This window comes from Sceloporus undulatus, chromosome 9 (assembly GCF_019175285.1).
Source record: "Sceloporus undulatus isolate JIND9_A2432 ecotype Alabama chromosome 9, SceUnd_v1.1, whole genome shotgun sequence".
NCBI classification, from domain to species: Eukaryota; Metazoa; Chordata; class Lepidosauria; order Squamata; family Phrynosomatidae; genus Sceloporus; species Sceloporus undulatus.
In genome coordinates this window covers 14,142,419-14,160,936 of record NC_056530.1, presented here as the reverse complement: position 1 = coordinate 14,160,936, position 18,518 = coordinate 14,142,419, and the positions used below count along the sequence as shown (strand labels likewise).

Below are 18,518 nucleotides of genomic sequence, written 5' to 3'. Positions count from 1 at the left end.
CATCATCATCATCATCATCATCATCATCATCATCATCATCATCATCATCATTTTATTTATGGTCTCTCTAATTTTACCGATTGCTTTTAGTTCTAGTGGCTGGTATTCTACATCAACTACTTAGTTAAATATATATAGTTAAGAGTGAGTTGCAATTGTGGCAATTACAGATGGACAAATCTCAGTTGCAGAGTCACAATGACCATTCAGTCAAGATACACAACACTGGACAGAGACAATTGTATTACATTTTAACTTTTCTGTGATGTGTACAGTACTTTCAACTGCATCTGTTTGCATTTTGCAAACTTGGTTGAATGCCAGGATGCCTTGAAGTCACCAGATCCTGTCTGATCTTGGAAGCTAAGCAGTGTCAGACCTGGTTAGTACTTGAATGGGAGACTGCCCACGAATCCTAGCTGCTTTAGGCTCATTTTCAGAGGAAAGAACTGGCAAAACTATGTCTGTGTATTCCTTCACTAAAGAAACCCTATAAAATTAATGGGGACACAGTAAGTCAACAATTGACTTCCAGGCAGATACACACAAACTTCTTTGAATCTCATAGATCCAGCCTGGTATAGTGGTTTGAGCGTTGAACTACAACTCTGGTGGACAAGGTTCGAATCCCCACTCAGCCATGGAAATCCTCTGGGTGAACTTGGGCAAGTCACACTCTCTCAGCCTCAGAGGAAGGCCATGGTAACCCACTCTGAACAGATCTTGCCAAGAAAACCTCACAATAGTTTTGCCTTAGGATCACCATAAGTCAGAAAGCGCACAGCAACAACAACAAGGACAACAACATGAATCCATCCTCATCATCGGTCCTTCGGACATTCACAGTCCCTGTAGTCAATGGAGAAGTGGGGGATCTGCTCCAGATTTTAGTTTCAGCTTCAACAAAGCCACCCAAGATGCTTTGTGTAGCCATTTAATGTGCAGTTTTGTCTTGACGTTTTTGTCGTGTGCCTTCTTCAAGTCGTTTCAGACTTATGGCAACCCTAAGGCAAACCCATCGTGGGTTTTTCTTGGAAAGGTTTGTCCAGAAGACGCTTGCCATTACCTTCCCCTGAGGCTGAGAGGATGTGACTTGCCCAAGGTGGGTTTCATGGCCAAGCTGGGAATCAAACCCTGAGCTCCATAGTCATAGTCCAACACTCAAATCGTTATGCCGCAATGAAGGAATCGCCTTACTCATTTGCAAAAACAGTGTGCCTTTAAGAAATGGCACACACACACACACACAACCTGCAAACAGCCCAGATTGCCTGCATCCCTTGCCTTGCTGGAGGCTGGCCCCAGATTAATGGGATGGCACTCTCTTGTCTCAGATGCTGCATGGTTGCTTTGTCCTCCTGTGCAGAGCCCATCTGCTTTGCTCCTTCTTGCTTGGACTGGGATAGCAAAGCCACACACTCACTGCACACCCAATATGTACACATACCACACAGAGAGAGACATAGAGAGAGACACACATAAACCAAAGGTGCCTTTGGATTTGACATGGCTGTCCTTCATGGTTCATGCTGTGGAGGAACGTGGGACTCCGGAAGCCATGGTGTCTGGGAGACACCGTCAGAGATTTATGAAGGTGTCCTTAAATTGTTGCGTGCATGCACACACACACACCACACACCACACAGGCCTTTGCAATTCTAATAGCCTCTTCCTTTTCTTTTCTCCTCTCACCTTATCCTCAAATCACCTTCGAGTCAGGCAGCTGCTGCAACTGAAAAAGTCAACAGAAGGAAGGAAAGGACTCAGTTGTTTGGCTTCTGGGTTTCTTTTCTCCTCCCAATGCAAGCTCCCTTCCCCTCAAAGAAACCCATCCATGTTTGTTTTGATTGTGTATATTATAGATCCAGGCCCCATCTAAGTCCTTCCAGTGCCAGAGGGACGAAATCTAAATGTCTTCCTCTTCCCACTTGCCAAATAATTAACTAGCGTCAGCCATGGCTTCTGTGTCAGTGGAGAAGTGAATTCACTCTGGGTTTTAGCATGAAGTTTAAATGAGCTACTGATGCTGCTGAAACCTAGCTTCCTCCAAAGAGGTTCAGCACCTTTGGTTTAATCCTTAAACCTCCTTAAATTCAAATTCAAATCTGAAATGGATTCACTGTCTGATGAGCTGCCGCTGGGGATGATCCACCAGGATCTCCTGCATGAGACTCATTGGAAGAATATCCTCAATAGCAGCCCCAAATCCTCCAGTTCAGCTTCCTGCCTTCAAAGGTATGGGATCCTGGGATTTGTAGTTTGGCGGAACATCAGAGCTCTCTGACAGAGAAGGCCAACTATTCCACAAAACTACAAGCCCCAGAATCCCATCACATTGACTCAACTTACGTATCATCACAACACCACCGTATCTCCAAGTAAGAGACTCCAGCAAATCTGCCTTCATTATTCACGGATTTGATTAATATGTTCTTTCTAGGCATCCCTAGGACCTCCGGCGCAACTCTATGGCCAACGTCCACCAGACCTTGCAGGGGAGGACCAAGCGATTGCTAGAGAGAACATTTCTCTAGGCATTTGTCAGTCTTCCAACACAATTCTATGGTCACCTTCTGGCAGATGTTGACCACAGAGTTGCTCTGGAAGGCCTAGAGATTCCTGTACAGGTTTTTAAAAGTGGATTTTTTAATTTGTGGTTTTCCCACTTTCACAGGGATCCTGTGAGTGTTAAGGTGGTCTCATCCACAGTACTGAACCAATGTTTCCAGTAGATGATGGTCATTCTAATACAAACATAGAAACATGTCCTTCTTACCAATGTTCTGCAGTGGCATAATAATATGCCGTTTGGTGCCCACCAGTGCTTTTAACCATCGGGAAGCTCTGGGCAACCAGGTCCTAGTGGACTCTGCTCCCCAATACCTGGCACACACCATGAACATCTTTTGGCAAATGGTAGATGCATCAAATTAGGTCCATTCTCTTGGAAACCTAAAGACAGGATTCATTCTAGAGAGCAAGGAAGTTGATTTGGCAATTGCTTTTCCAGTGGAAGTGATGGCAGTGTTATTAGACCACTTGCAGATGAGCGGCAATGGCATGAGTGCCCCCTCCGCCCTGCACATTAATTTCTATCGCTGGCTGCTCAAGACAATTGCTCAAATAATCCCAAAGTCATTTTTTACATCTTGGAACTTAGCTCGGTAATAACACCAGACCCGTGGCCCAATCGTCCCCTTGAGCCGCTACAGACTAGTTGGCCATTACTCAGAGGTTAATGAAAGCAGGAGGTGAAGTGTGCAAAATCCTTCTTTTGAAAAAGGAACAGGGCAGAACGACTCTGGAGCAGCTGAGTGGCAAATGGGACCCTGGGGCAAGGATAAAGAAAAGGCAATGAAATCGGCTCAGGACAAGATATCTTGATGGCCCCAAAGTGTGTGTGTCTGTGTGTTTAAAAAGCAGGGAGGTTGCAAGCGCTTTGTGTTGACATCTCTGCAAAGCAGAGACGTTTTCGCCTGTAATGCTGCTGGCACAGTTACGCTGGCCCAGAGCTGTAATTGAGAATGGGAGACATACTGTACTATCATTCCCCTGGCCAAAATGATCTTGAGACGGAGAACGAAATCAGGGACGCATCCGGAGGGGATATGGTTGCAACAACAGGCGGCATTAATAACCGTCATGCGTTGACTCGGTATGTCTTCATTCTGGCCACAGGGAAGAGGCAAAATTCCTCGATATCCTAAATGCCACCGACGGCCTGTGTTAATACCAACCATTCTGCAGATGGATGGTATTTATTTGCAGACCTGAATCCTGTTTTGGTGTCACATATCTGTGTAAACTCCTGTACACATGTGATTTGTTTTTCTGGCTGTTCTCCAGCGGACATGTTCAGACCTTTTCTGCTTGTTGTGCAATGGACATGTTCAACTTTTTTGGCTGGTGAGCAATGGACATGTTCAGTTGTGTAAGTAGAGTGCCACAAGGGCCCCGATCCTATTTTCAGCCCCTATTAGAGAAGATCCCTTAAATCAATGGAATTTATCATTCAAGTATGGACTTACCCTTCAATGACTGATTCAATGGGTCTGCTCTTGCTGGGAGTAATGCACAGGAGTCCAACCTCACAGCTGGCCATTGTTGGTACATGACTATTTGTCAGTGCATTCAATGTCCCATTTAATTCTCTGAGGATTGTAGAAACATTATTGTGCATTATTTCCTGTTACATGGTGGGGTAAAAAAAAGCAGCCACATGAGCAGATATATCCTGAGTTGCAAATTGTGCTGTCTAACACAAGCATAATACACCATGTATAACTCAGATTTGGATTACACAAGCACAGTGTAGGGATCTGGGGATGCATCTACATTGCAAAATTAATGCGGTGATACAGCTTTAATTGCTATGCCGCAATGCTGCTATGGAATTCTGGGATTGGTAGTTTTCAAAATGTTTATCCTTCTCCATCAGAGAGCTCTGGTGCTACCACATTCCACTGAATGGATGGAGCCACGGCAGTTGAAGCAGCGTCAAACTGCATTAGTTCTGCAGTGTGGCAGCAACCTGAGTCAAACCTGTTTGTAGTATTTCAAAGAACAAAAACACAGGGCAAAGAAGAGGCTGGGCAGACCTACAAAAGAGAGCATGGGAATGGCACTGAGGTTGATAAGGATGTGGCAGATGGGCACTGAACAAACTGGCCAGCACACTGTTTTGTGTAAGGCTAGAGGTAAACTCTCTCCCTGTCTCTGTTGCCAGTTTAAAGCAGTATCATTGAATTAACTCTGCAATATAGATGCAGCCCCAGATCCTATACTGTGCTTGCATAATGCAAATCTACACACTTGTTGTTATAATTGGTGTATTGTGGTTGTGTTGCCCTTCTGAGTCATCCTATGACCAAGAAGCCAGGGGTGGTTCAGCTATGAATTTCTCCAGCAGCATAGGTTTGGATTAGATCCGTGGTTCTCAACCTCTGGTCCTCCAGATGTTTTTGACTTCATCTCCCAGATTCCCTCATCATTGGCCATGCTGGCAAAAGGCTTCTGGGTGCTGAAGTCCAAAACAGCTGGAGGATCAAAGGTTGAGAACCTCTGGATTGGATGGCCTTTGGGGTCCCTTCCAACACTACCAAACTATGAAGTGCGGAGACTCAAATACTGTAGCCTCTGTTAGGAAAGAAGCCCATGGTGGCAGTTTGGATGACCTCAAAGAGCCCACAATTTTGTGAGTGAGTTCTGGCCTGTAGTTTTCTATGACAGCTGCCTACAGCCTCCCATGGCCCAACCATTATGTCACATTTACTGTTCTGTGTTGCTTTTGGAGCCATTTCCTCAGCCCTTTTCAAGAGCTGAAGGCTGAGCTGCCGGGAGACTTTTGTTCTCCCCCAAATGGCAAGAGAACAAGAGGGTTCGACAGATGCCAAAATATCGCTCGCAACCCCACCCCACCCCTGCCTTTGTATGACTCAAGACCCAAATGGCCAAGGCGGTCCTGGGTGCTTTGTGTGCCTTTGTGCCACCGACGCACTTTGGCATGAGGTTTTCAGCCCTGGCGATAAAGGCCCCATAAGTCAGCCATCCATTATACCCAGTGGGAGTTAGTGGTTGCTGAGGAAAAGCTTTGAAATGGCAGAATGGAGAGGGAAGGAAGCCAGTCCCTTTTGTATCCATACACCTCCGCTTTTAGGAAAGCAAAAGAAGGACCCCCACCAAACCAAGGGAAGGAAAGAAAATGAGTCGGAGAGACAGAGAGACTGGCAAGGGAGTGAATGCAAGCCTTAGCAGCCATGTTCATACATCTCTCATTTCTTCCGAAGGTGGCACAGGGCTTTGGGAGGGCATCTTGGCATTTGGTGATTTCTTCAGAACAAAACTTCCTAATCATGGCTAAGCCCAGCTGAGTTTTAAGATGGCCAAAGGCAAGCCAGTTGTAACTGGGGGAATGCACAGCAACACTTAGTGAATGTATGAGGAGAAATCATCTTCCCTCTTTTCTCCTTGCAAAATGAACCATGCTTGAAGCATGTGCAACCAGGCAAACTTGGCTGCCATGCTATTTCAGGGTTAGAGATAAGCCAGGATTGGAGGCAAAGAATATACCTTTGGGATCGGCTGTCAAAAAACCTCTTCTCTGCCCCATGATGGCTCCCATGTCATAAGATTAAAATGAATTAAAGAAACCATAGTTGGAAGGGACCTCAAGGGTCATCTAGTCTATCCTGCTGCCAAGCAGGAATACATCCCTCCTGAAAGATGCTCAACCGGCCTCTATTAGAAGACCTCCAAAACATTGGAATCTTGTTGCTTTTCCTTGTCTCTGTCATAGAAACAATTTACCATTTGCAATTTATGATTGGCAAATTGTACGTTCTTTGCAGAACAGGGACTACACACTTTTTAAGGTGAAACTGTAGCAAAATCCCATCGATACTCACGGGGCTGCTGCCGCCATACACAGTCCTTCTTGGTCATTTCAAAGCATTTTTGCAAAATATCCCTCGGTATTCCTTTAAAAAAGCAAAACGATGGCTTTTTAGGCACTGTTGCAAGCATGAGAAAGCCTTGTGCGGGAGAGATTTAATAGAGCCAGGAATCCTGCTGACTCCTTTAACCGTCCTGGCAAAGTCGCCAGGTACATCTTTTGTTAGGGAAACTACAGGCAGCAACCGTTTCTACTGGAGTTAATTGTTCAGGCCATTGCTTATTGATCCAGGACTATTCTGGAATGTTCTGAGGAGGCAATACCTGAAAGGTGTCCAAATACTCTGGATAGTTCTTTTAAATTCCAGTCTAGAAAATGGAGCCGATTCACCGCTCCATGGACATGGCCACTGCACACACATATCTTTACCCCCATCTATGTCACCAGATCGTTGAATCTTAGGACTTTATCACACGGGGGAAAATTGGAGGCAAACTGGTTAAATCCCATGGAGAAACGGCATTTTAAAATCCGCTTTTGCAGGTTGTTTTTCAGACGGGTTGGCATCTGTGAGAAATAACGCAACATTAATCCGAACGCAAAGTCGACAAAATACATTCCTTTTTTACTTTCAGGAAGTTCCCGAAGGCAAAAAGGAACAGGTTTTGTTGACTTTGTGTTAGGATTAATGTCGTGTTATTTCTCATTTCCACCCATTAGGCACTAAAAGAGCCAATGCACCCACATTTCTAAGTTCCCAGCCATGCATATACATTAAAATGTACAAATGTGACACAGTCTGTGGTCACAATCCTTTTGCAGGACGGAATAATGTAGTTGCCACACTACCATCCATCTGACTGTGCCTCTGCTACCAGATGCCAGTAACAAAGAATAAAGAGGTAGTCATCAACTTCAGCTGGGTTTCTTTAAAACTGGCTTTTTAAGGTACGGTTACAAAGGAAAGAGAAGGAAAGGGAAGCACATAGGAGGTGAATGTGGGCGAAATATATACATTAATGGAAGCTGAGCATCTTTCCAAGAATACATTTTCTTGAAGTGGGTGTCTGTGAAATGCATGTTCATGCGTAGCTAATGTAGTGAGATCTTCTGACTTTTGATAGATAGGTAGGTAGAGAATGCTTTGGAGTGCAAGTCTTTTTGCAACAGCAAAAACAGGAAGGATGCAGCCAAGTGGAACCTCAGTTACATTGCATGTCAAGGGGGAATAAATCGAAATCTTCAGCCATTGCCAATAGTCTGAGATGGCATGCCCCTGGTGCCAGTCTAACTTTTTTGGGAAAGGAGTTCCTGATCCTGGAAGCAGCCACTGAAAAGGCCTTGTCTTCCATGTTTCCACCAGATGTACCTGGGAGGCTGGTGGGACAGAGAGATGGACCATCTATGAATGGCTCTTCTGTTTTGATTCGGGCCATATGAATGAACAGCTGCCACCAGACCTTGTGGCCATTCTCTCATTGGCGTGTGTTGGTATGGGAAGGTCTCCATCTTCCTCGGTGAGCCTCTGCTCGGTTCACAAGCGTTACCCAGGTCCCTCTTTCTGTCTCCCCACAGACAGTCCCTCTGCTCCGGTCAATGTCTCGGTCAAGCTCCTGAATGCCAACTCAGCCGTTGTGACTTGGGACGTCTTAGAAGAAGAAGTGGTCATTGGATTCGCCATCTCCCAACAGGTGAGGTCTCCAACCCAGGCTCAGATCCTTGACCATCTCCTCTTCCTGCCTCTTCTTCTGCTTCTTTTGGAGACCAGATTTGGGTATTGCCAAGTGCACCGTCTCCTCTCTGTTTTCCTTGCCCTGTTTCCCTCTCTCCCAGTCTGTCATTGTCTTGTCTTCAGGCTTTGAATATAAGGACATGAGATACTGGTTAGTTGCTACGTGAACACACCAATGGGCCAGATAGGCTTTTTGGTCTCATTCAACATGGTTCTCCTTAAAGTTCATACTTCAAGTCCCATCCTGTCCTGTTTTGCCCTTGGGAAGCAAACCAGAAGTATCCCAGAGATTTTAAGGAGAACGAGAAAGTGCATCTGAGCTCACCCAAAAGTCAGCTGAGAAACAAAGGCAATCTCTTCTCGTCCGAGTCTTTTATGGGTCAGTCTTCAGTCCAGGCAGGCAGTCCAAAGAGTTGTCCAAAAGAGTAGGCAGAAGTCCAGGCAGAGTTCACAGCAAACAGGCAATCAGTCCTGGACCACAGCACCAGCTTAGTTTTCAAAGTACCGTATATACTTGACTATAAGTCAACTTTGTGTATACGTCGAGGGAAGGTTTGGAGGGCAAAATTATGGATTTTGATACAACCCATGGATAAGTCAAGGGCAAAACCTAGGGGCATGTAAAGGATGATGCAAAGGAATATGATGCCAAAGAACTTAGAAAATCCCGGCAGGCATAACTGTTTGTGCTTATCCTAAAGCAGTGGTTCTCAACCTGCCTAATGCCATGACCCTTTAATACAGTTCCTCATGTTGTGGTGACCCTCAACCATAAAATTATTTTCGTTGCTACTTCATAACTCTAATTTTACTTATGTTTTCTGAGGGTCTTGTGAAAGGGCCATTCAAACCCCAAAGGGGTCACGACCCACAGGTTGAGAACCACTGTCCTAAAGGCTGGCTGGATGAGAGAATAGAGGGGATCTATGCTTCTTTCTGGTGCTCCCAGGATGGACTAAGCGCTTGTCTTTTATCACTCTGTTCAGAGAAAGGGGATGGACACACACACACACACACACACGAGTTAAAATTGACCTGTGGATAAGGTTTTTTTGGTCAATTTTTTGCCTAAAATTTCTAGACTTTCACCTAAGTATATAGAGTACCTCAAAGTACAGCACAACCTTTTCAAGGACCCTTTGGTACAACCAGTCAAGAGCCAAAGGCCTGCCTTTAAAAAGGGGTCATAACCTGCCAGTAGAAAGAGATCAGAGCTGGGGAGGCCAACTGACCAAGGCATGGGAGGGGATCTCAAGCATAGGAGCAGCCACCACCAAGAAGGCCCTGCCAACTAGCTCCTCCTCGGATGCATCTGTACATCTTGCTGACGCCTTCTCTCCTTGCAGAAGAAGGACGTGCGAATGCTGCGCTTCATCCAGGAGGTGAACACTACGACCCGGTCATGCTCCCTCTGGGACCTGGAGGAGGACACCGAGTACATTGTCCATGTCCAGTCCATCAGCATCCAAGGCCAGAGTCCGGCCAGCGAGCCTTTCGTCTTCAAGACCCCTCGGGAAGCTGAGAAACTGGCTTCCAAAAACAAAGGCAAGGAGGAAGGTGGCTGGGATGGCGGTGGCGATGGGGGGCTTTTTATCTAGGGCTTCCTCCTTTGCAGAGATAGTCACCTCTGAGGGCTTCCATGTCAGTGGAGTAGTCATCTGCTCTGGCTTTTAGTGCGAATTTTAAGGGATGCTATCTAACACTATTCTGGGAGATATAGTCCAGAGAAAGGGGCGTTTCTAAGCTCTGAGAAAAGGGATGTTGTGGTGAATGTTGCTTGCCATTTTACATTTTAATAATTGATAATTTAATTGTATTTTATTATTACTGATGGGAGGGGTAGGGTTATAGTGTTGTATTGATATTGTATTTATTGGTTTATTTTAACATAAGCTGCTTCGATCGTTCGATGGAACAGGATATAAATAAAAAATTATTATTTAAATGTTAATATGTATTATGTTTAATTATTTTTGTACAATGTACACCATAGGCAGGTTTATTTTATTTTATGCTATTTTTTAACTGAACATATGTACAGTTCTATGTAAATGTACAGCACTTTATAAATAAAGCTTAATAATAATAATAATAATAACAATAATGATGATGTCAGGCAAGCATGGGAAAGGCAGAAAGTCCTTCTTCTTTGCAGGACATTCAGGGAAAAAATGGAAGATATTCCAAAATGAAATCTAAAAACACTAATATAAATGTAAATGCGTGCTTCTAAGCCATGCTCAGAATGGAGGACATATTGAAAATCATCCTGGACAAGGGGCTGAAATGTAGGGCATGTCCTGGAAAAGGAGGACATCTAGTAAACCTAGATGCATTAAGGCAGGGAGGAGATAATGGGATTATTTTTGTATTATATGAAACTATTGTCATTGTAAGACGCCTCAAACCTGACGGAGAGGTGAGATAAAAATATATTATTATTATTATTATTATTATTATTATTATTATTATTATTATTGGATGGAGCCCATCTCTTCTTTCTCTCTGCAGACGAGGTGACAATGAAGGAGATGGGAGAGAAAAACCAGCAACTGCGAGCCGGCGAGATCCTCATCATAGTCGTGGTCTTGTTCATGTGGGCAGGTCAGTAGGTGTTCCTCCATGCTTGCAAAGGCAAGGCAGTTTGGCTCCCTTGAACGATATTTCGGAGTCTGGGGCCAAAAGAGTCCATCTTGATAGGAGGCCATGAAATGATCTCATGGTGAAAATGAGATTAGACGTCCCACTGCTCTTACTCTTAGTAGCCACTCTTGGCCAGGGAAGGCTATATCATCACATTCCCAGCATTTTAAAAAATCAGTTTTAGGGGTGCACACTGGCCACTTTGTGTTTGCTGGACCAGCCAGGTGGCACTTTGCCATTTGTGGGGTAAAAGAAAAAGAAATCTCATCCGCCTTCATTTAATTTCTGGTTTTCTGCGCCTCCCATCGTCCCCTTCTCCGCTTGACAGCTGCTTTCTCTCTTTCCTCAGCATGAAACATTCATGAAAGCAGAAAAGCATTCCCAGCAAGGTTTTCAATGGCTTTTGCTGCAGGAAGGGGAAAAAGGGAAGGGTAGCAGGAGAGAAAGGGGCTGGAAGGAAAGGAAGGGGAGGCATTTTGGGTGAAATGATGTTTTCCGGCATGTTGGTAATTTGTAGTTTTCTCTGGGGAAATTTCCCCCTTCCATCCATACGTATATACAGAGAGAGGGGAGGAGATCTATCCATATTAATGGGATTGAAACCGATGCATGTAATGAACTGTGCGGTTAAAATCAACACAGAGCAGTCCAACATCTGCAGGTGCCAAAGAACGAGTGAGTTTTTAAAAAGAAAAAGAACAGAGTAATTCTAGAATTACTCACTCGCTGTCTTCCAAGAAGTGCGTCGTACGCCATAGAAGTAATGGAAACCGAATGGAAATATTTGGGGATCAGGCTGTACATGAAAACCTCTTTGCAAGGAAGAGCACTGCCAGTTTTCACTCTAGAACCACTGTAGGAAAAAAATGAAGTTGGACACCACTTTAAATGCTGTAGCTCCATCCTATGGCATCCTAGGATTCATAGTTTTACAAGGTCTTTGGCCTCCTTTGCTCAAGAGTGCTGGTGTCTCACAAAACAACAAATCCCAGGATTCTGTACAATGGAACCATGACAGTCAAAGTGATGTCAAACTGCATTATTTCTACAGTGTAAATGCTTCCCATGTTGGTAGTCCTTTGGAGCCTAGCTGGAAGTGATACATCTGGGGCTCACGCACCCATGGCTCCCAGTCTCCCCACATATTTGGGATTATGTTTCTTGATGTCTCATCTTGCAATGTATTTAATAGCGCATTGATAACTTGTGCAATCTTGACCACATCCTGAGGTTGCTTGACCGTATGCGTCCTGGATTTCATCTGTCAAATGTTGGAAGGTGTGGGTATCTCTCTGCCCAATTGGTTGGAAATGCCGCCTTTCTAGCACGGAGGTGGAGGTGCATCCATGGCCCTGTCTCCCCTACCTGGTGCACTTGTCACTTTGTGTTTGCAACATGCAAGGAGAAAGGTTGCCTATTCAAGCACATGAAAGCACAGAGAGGGAAGGAACAGACTGTTGTCTCTTTCATTTGTCACTAGTTCCCATGTCTTGATCTTGATTCTTCGGAGACAAAGGAATTTTCCACTGCCTTTCCCTTCCCAGCCTTCTTTGCGTGTGTTGGTAGGCATCCCCTGCTAAGCAAGCATCTGTGTATCCCTTGCAAGGAGATGCAGCTTTCCCTTTGGCCCTTCAACACAAGGTCAAAGATGACTTTTGGCTCTAAGATAGCTTTGCTTTAAAGGAGGGCTCAATAACCCGCGCAGTGAACCAAATTAGGCTGGGGCACCATTTATCTCCGGACCACTGAGTTGTAATGATTCATCCAGAGCTTTTATATTGGGGTGGGCAACCATGGCAGGTCCAGGGGGCAGTTGTGTGCCCTTTGGACCTCAAGGATGGCCAAAACTGACTCCCCCCAAACCCTGACACACTTGCCAGAAGTCCACTTCTTCTTTTAATTGGCTTTTTAAAACAGTAGTGTTAAGAGGCCATGCAACTTATTTTAAAAGATGAATCATCACTCTTGGATGCTTCCAGAAAAAGCAATTTAGTCGTCCCCCCTCCTTTTTTTTGGCGAGAAAAAGTGTGACCTGAGGGCTGCATAAAGAAAATAACATTTTTTAAAATAAAACTTCCTGGACCCAAGGAGTTTTCTGCCTTCATTATGGCAGTGGAGAAACAATTAAGGAGCTGGAGAAGAAATGGAAAGGAATGTGCAGAAATGCACTTCCATGTGTTGTGTTTCAGTCTGGCTGGTGAAGGCAGGCTCTGTCCTTTCCTGAAATTTGGAGACTTGGAAAGATTTCCTTGGGTTGTGGTCCTGTTGGTTGGCAAAAGCACATTAGCTGGATAGTTAGAGGTAAAATGGCCACCAGAATTGTGGCAAGAAGAATGACAACCTAGGAAGCCACCTCTGCCAAGAAACTGCCCAGACCACTCCAAAACATCTTGAGAGTCCACTGGACACATTTTTGTGTGGGTTTCTCTTCATCCCCTTTGCCTTGAGATCCGGCAATGCTAGAGCTGAGTCCACCATGTTAGAAAAAGTTCCCCAGGCCCAAGCTTTGTTCTGCCGTGACTTTGTTTTGGGCACAGAACCAACAAATCTTCCATAGACTTCCTTGCAGTGGCCCTTTTGGGCAGAAGCCACCCCAACTGTAGCTGCAGGCTGTGATGTTGTTCTCTTCCTCTTTTCAGGGGTGATTGCCCTGTTCTGCAGGCAATACGACATTATCAAGGACAACGAACCCAACAACAACAAGGAGAAAGCCAAGAGCACGTCTGAAAACAGCACCCCTGAACATCAGAGTGGGGGTCTCCTGCGTAGCAAGGTGAGAAGGGCTGGGAAGTTGCCTGAGGTCCAGCAGCAGGTGGACAGAGGGACTGGGGAGAAGTCAGCAGTGATGGAGGGGTCCAGGGAAGTGCAGGGCCTCATCCTGACACACATCCCATGGGAGTCTGAAAATGCACACAGTTGCGCATACACACACACATAATGCCAGAGACCCTGCTAAAAGAAAAATCCCTGATTTTCAACTGTGCAAGCCATGCGGTGTCGTTGTGGCCTAATACTAACCACCCCATGTAAATTTGTTTAAACCAGTGGTTTCCAAACACTGTTCCCCCTCCAGATGTTTTAGACCTAGTTCTGCATCCTGTTTGCAGCTGAGGACAAATGGAATCTCCTGGGAAGCCCAGAAAGTTTTCCTCTTGGTCCCAGGGATCTTCTTTGATCTTGGTGAAGTGTCTTTCTCTGGAAGGTCTAACCAATGATCAGGAGCTGAAGTCTAGAAGGCCTAGAGGCCCAAAGGTAGACAGTTTTCCAATATGGTGCAAGAACACTGCAGCGTCTCCTAAACTGGCTTATGCCACCTTAGCTAACCATTGTTACAGTACAGCATACAGTTACAACGGCTTGTTAGCCATTGTGTTACCTTTTGCAGCAGAGTTTGGAAATATGGGAGCTGGGTCTGGATTACAACTGCCAGAATCCTCCCTACCCACCAAACTTCCCAAAGCTAGCCAAACCCCACTGTGAATTCACTGCCTCACTGACATGGGAGCCACATGCCAGTACTGTCCTTTCCTACACCTTCAGCTCGGTCCCTTTAAAACCAACTTCACTTCTGCTAGTTGCGACAGTGTCCCCACTTTCCCCTGTCCCTGAAGACATCTTCCCCTTGCCAGCTGTGAACAAGTCAGCTTTAGAGACAACCAGCTCCATGTTCTGCAAATCCTGCAGCGGAAGGAATTATTCATGCCCAATTGCCAGTGGTCCCTCCCTTGCACAAGTCAGTTTAGGACACGCCGCAGTGTTTTGCACCATCTTGGAAAACTTTCTGCATTTGAGTCAAGCAGGTAACAGAGAGGGTTTGCAGACTGTCTGCATTTGATGAAGGGAATCCTCCAAACAGGGCAAAAAATTTTGGGGGTGGGGGTGGATGGGAAGTTGCACTCTTTGTTGCAATAGTCCTCACTTTGTTTTTTTTAAAGTCAGCCCTTCATATCCACGGGTTTTTTATCCACAGTTTCAAGGTTGAATATAGTTTCAAGTGTGTGTATGTGTGTGTGTGTTAAAGTATACATTAAAAAAAGCAAGCCTTCATTTTGCCTTTTTATATCAGGGTCATCATTTTACTCTGCCATTGTATTTAGTGGGACTGAAACCCAGACTGGTTCTTGACAATTTCTGGTGCCAGCTGCAATATTTTATTACCACTTTCAAATGGGTTTCTTTTTTAATTCTGAGAAAACAAAACAGTATTTTTTTGCAAGACCCTGAGATCTGGCTACCTTCAGTGCAACCTACATGTCCATGAAGGTAGATTTACTTTACGCAAACATGATGTCGAAACTAGACCCATATCTTTTGCATTCCCATTTCCTTCCTGCTTCCTGGTCTTTCATTCTGTCTCATCTTTCTCTACTCTTCCTAGTTCCCCAAAAACAAGCCCTCGGTGAATATCATTGAAGCATGACAGCCTGATGGATTGATTCCATTCTCTTTCGCGCTCCCTGCTTTTCCCTCCAAGATGTGGCCACCGGGGAGTTGAAAATGTCGCCGGGGTTGTCGAGAAACCTCCACTTGGTTCAGCCAGAGAGACTTCGGGTGCCAGCCGCTTCCATCTTTCGAGGGGAAGGGAAGTTCCCCCCAAAAAGGAAGAATCAACCCAGCGAAGCCAACCCAACTTGGACAGGCAGAAACTCTTATGATATGGACCAATACTGTATATTCAAAACAGCCTAGGGAGAGAATGGGACGAAGCATCCCTTGGATGGCTGGAGGACCAGTTTTGGACTTGCTGAACTCGCCTGTGCCATAAACGCCAACCAACTGGGCCTAGTAGCAGTGCCATCTGTCACCTTGACTGTCTACGTCTCTCTGTCTTCGTCCTACGATATACGTCTCTTGGGAAATGTTTTCTCTGGTTGCCGATTTTGCTTTCCGGTTTTCTAAAAGTAGGAGATGCTTAACTTCGATTCCAGATCCATGTGGCATCCATCGCTCCTTTTTTGCGGCAATGCCCCAGGGAAACCTTCTCTCCGCCGGAGACAAAGGACGTCGGCCCTAAATTCTCGGCTGGAAGAGGTTTGCAGGCGTTGCGGTGCCGTTTCTTAAAAACACGCCACACACAACAAGCACATGACATTTGCCACCTGGGTTCTCAGGACTCCACTAGCTGCTTTATTATAGGTTATTTTGAGCAGTTGTGAGTTTCTTCTTTCTGGTGTATATTGTGTGTGGTACCTTCTATTGGATAATCAACAGAGAATGCAAAAAAATAATCGTCGTAATGAAACTGAAACCAAGCCCAAAAACCATCTTCCAGGGTTGCAAAGCTGCAAGACCTGATCAAAATCTAAGCATCTGTTTTTCAATCTCTCTCTCACACACACACTGCAAAATTGTATGTGTTTTATACCAGTTTGCCTGCCTGCTGTGGCTCCTCTCACAAAGTCCTGGGAACTGTAGTTTAATGAAGTGATGAAACTTTGTACAGATCTCGAAAGAACCTTGCTGGTGTGATTATTGCAGCTTTCACCCAAGATAACCACCTCTTAGGTGACAAATCCTATCATCCCAGTTGACCATGCTGGCTGGGGATGATGGCAGTTGTAGGCCAACATGTTTAGAGAGGGTCAGATGGAGAAGGGACTGGCCTACCTAGCTTGTCCTGGGGATCCTCTTTGATGATAGTGAAGCATCCTTCTGCGGAAGATCTGTGATAGGATGGCAGAGATGCCAGCAGGATGGTGGGTATGCAGGGAGCTTTACTGGTGTGCCTAGTGTTGGTCCTTTGAGCTGGGCAAGAGTCATTTGGCCCATTGTGCAGCAAGGAGGAAACCACTGTGAAAAGAGGCACTGTGCTCAAGGCCTCTTTACAGGGTTGTTGTGCCACGCGTTGGAAGTAAATGAATCCAAGCAATGTGGTAACTAGTTACTTTTGGGCACGCAGGGCATTACAAGAGCAGACTGAAGTTACATCTCAAAAGTATTGCAATGTGTAATCTTGGAAAGTTAGTTTATCAATGTAATGGGTAGTGGCTTTGGGTAATGTGAAGTCGAAGGCTTTCATGGCCAGCATCCATAGTTTTTTGTGGGTTTTTCAAGCTGTGTGGCCGTGTTCTAGAAGAGTTTATTCCTAACATTTTGCCAGCATCTGTGGCTGCCATCTTCAGAGAATTTCTTTCTTTCTCTGAAGATGCCCATAGCCACAGATGCTGGCGAAACATCAGGAATAAACTCATCTAGAACATGGCCACATAGCCTGAAAAACCCATTAAAAAACTATGGCTTTGGGTAACTTTCAAAACTTACTTTTTAAGGGCATTTTGATAGGGTGGGAGGAAGGGGTTTTATGTCGTTCTATCCGTTGCTTTTTCAAGACTGGGGCGAACGATGGTAGTGAGTGATTTCTCAGTGTTCAAGAGTGTTGGGAATGTGTTACTTTCAGAAAGTAACTTTCTTGGGGTTCTTGTTGTTAGGGTTGTTGAGATGATGCTTTTGAAGTGCTTTGGTTGCTGTGGGTTCCCGTGTCTTTGGGGTGGCAATTCCACCCTGGATTTTAAGCCAGATTTTGAAGGAACTATCCAAACTGGGAAGCGAAATTGTGGTTAGGGCTAACACCATAGATAAATCCTTTCACATTCATACCAAAACCTGGAACAAATTCACAGGACCACTGCCAGTGGTTGCTCTAAAGCAGTGGTTCCTAAACTTTGGTCTTCAAGATGTTTTGGACCTTAGCTCCAATTCCTGACTATTGGCGAAGATGCAGCTTCTAGGAATTGAAGTCCAGAACATCTGGAGGACCAAAGTTTGGGAACCACTGAAAGTCTGAAGCCTTCTTCCAGCAATGCTAGGTCATAATATTGTTAAGTGCAATGTCAATATATTGGCAACTGCAAGTCCCTACTACTGCATTTTGAGAATCCATAGAGCAGTATTTTTCCTGCTCCATTTTCTTTGCCAATTTTTTAGTTCCAGGAAGAAAAGGGACCACCACACAACCACAACCGGCCGCTTCCATGTGTATTAACTGAGCAAAGGAGGCCTGTTAAAAACGGAGCCTCTTCTCCTCCCAAATGTGACAGAAACAGGGTTCCAAGCTTTCCGTTTCTATGTAAAGCTCATTTTCCAAGCAAGCAGAGCACTTGGCCAATTTCCACACAAGGCACCAGTGAGGAGCAATTAATCCCGTGCCGCATTGTCCGCGCACCATCACTCACAATTGTACACGCGTGTTGCACAAGGGACAAGCGGTCACTCTCAGCCTCTTGCCAGATCCCAGGGTCTGCGAAGCAGGCTGTCTGACTGGGGTGACCGAGAAAAAGGTTGTTTAGCTATGATAACCATCTGAGCAATAAAACCATGTTTTTAAAATGCACCACAAAAGGACCTTTACTTGGAGTTGACATATGGGATGTGGGATGAACATGAGGTATCAGGGTTTGTTTGTTTTTTGGGGGGGGGGGTGGACTGTCTTAGACATATCTATAAAACTTTATGTTATGATATGGACAAGCCTCTCTAAAAAGCCACATTTTAACTCTGGGCAATGTCTTTATACATGTCTAGTAAGCACATAATATGGGGAGTGGAGTTCTTGGCATTACACCATTTCTCTTGGGGGGGGGGGAGAATTGCCAATTGATCAATCGATCTATCAATTGCCTGCCGCATATAGAAAATGAACAATTTACAGGTGGATCTAGAGACAGCCAGTGTAGTGTAGTGGTTTGAGCATTGGACTATTTTAACTCTGGAGACCAGGGTTTGAATCGTGGCTGAGCCATGGAAACCCACTGG

At 45.1% G+C, this 18,518-nt stretch overlaps 1 protein-coding gene across 1 annotated transcript in view; it reads left to right on the top strand.

Annotated features, from left to right (window-relative positions):
* The window catches only part of FNDC5 (fibronectin type III domain containing 5), a 22,784-nt gene extending 5,950 nt beyond the window's left edge, over positions 1–16,834 (top strand). The window contains exons 2-6 of the mRNA XM_042438939.1: positions 7,967–8,082; positions 9,470–9,668; positions 10,635–10,727; positions 13,406–13,539; positions 15,145–16,834. Of these exons, the coding sequence (XP_042294873.1) occupies positions 7,967–8,082; positions 9,470–9,668; positions 10,635–10,727; positions 13,406–13,539; positions 15,145–15,186 (584 nt within the window). The 3' untranslated portion in view covers positions 15,187–16,834. The remainder of the gene's footprint in view (positions 1–7,966; positions 8,083–9,469; positions 9,669–10,634; positions 10,728–13,405; positions 13,540–15,144) is intronic.
* The last annotated feature ends 1,684 nt before the right edge of the window (positions 16,835–18,518 follow it).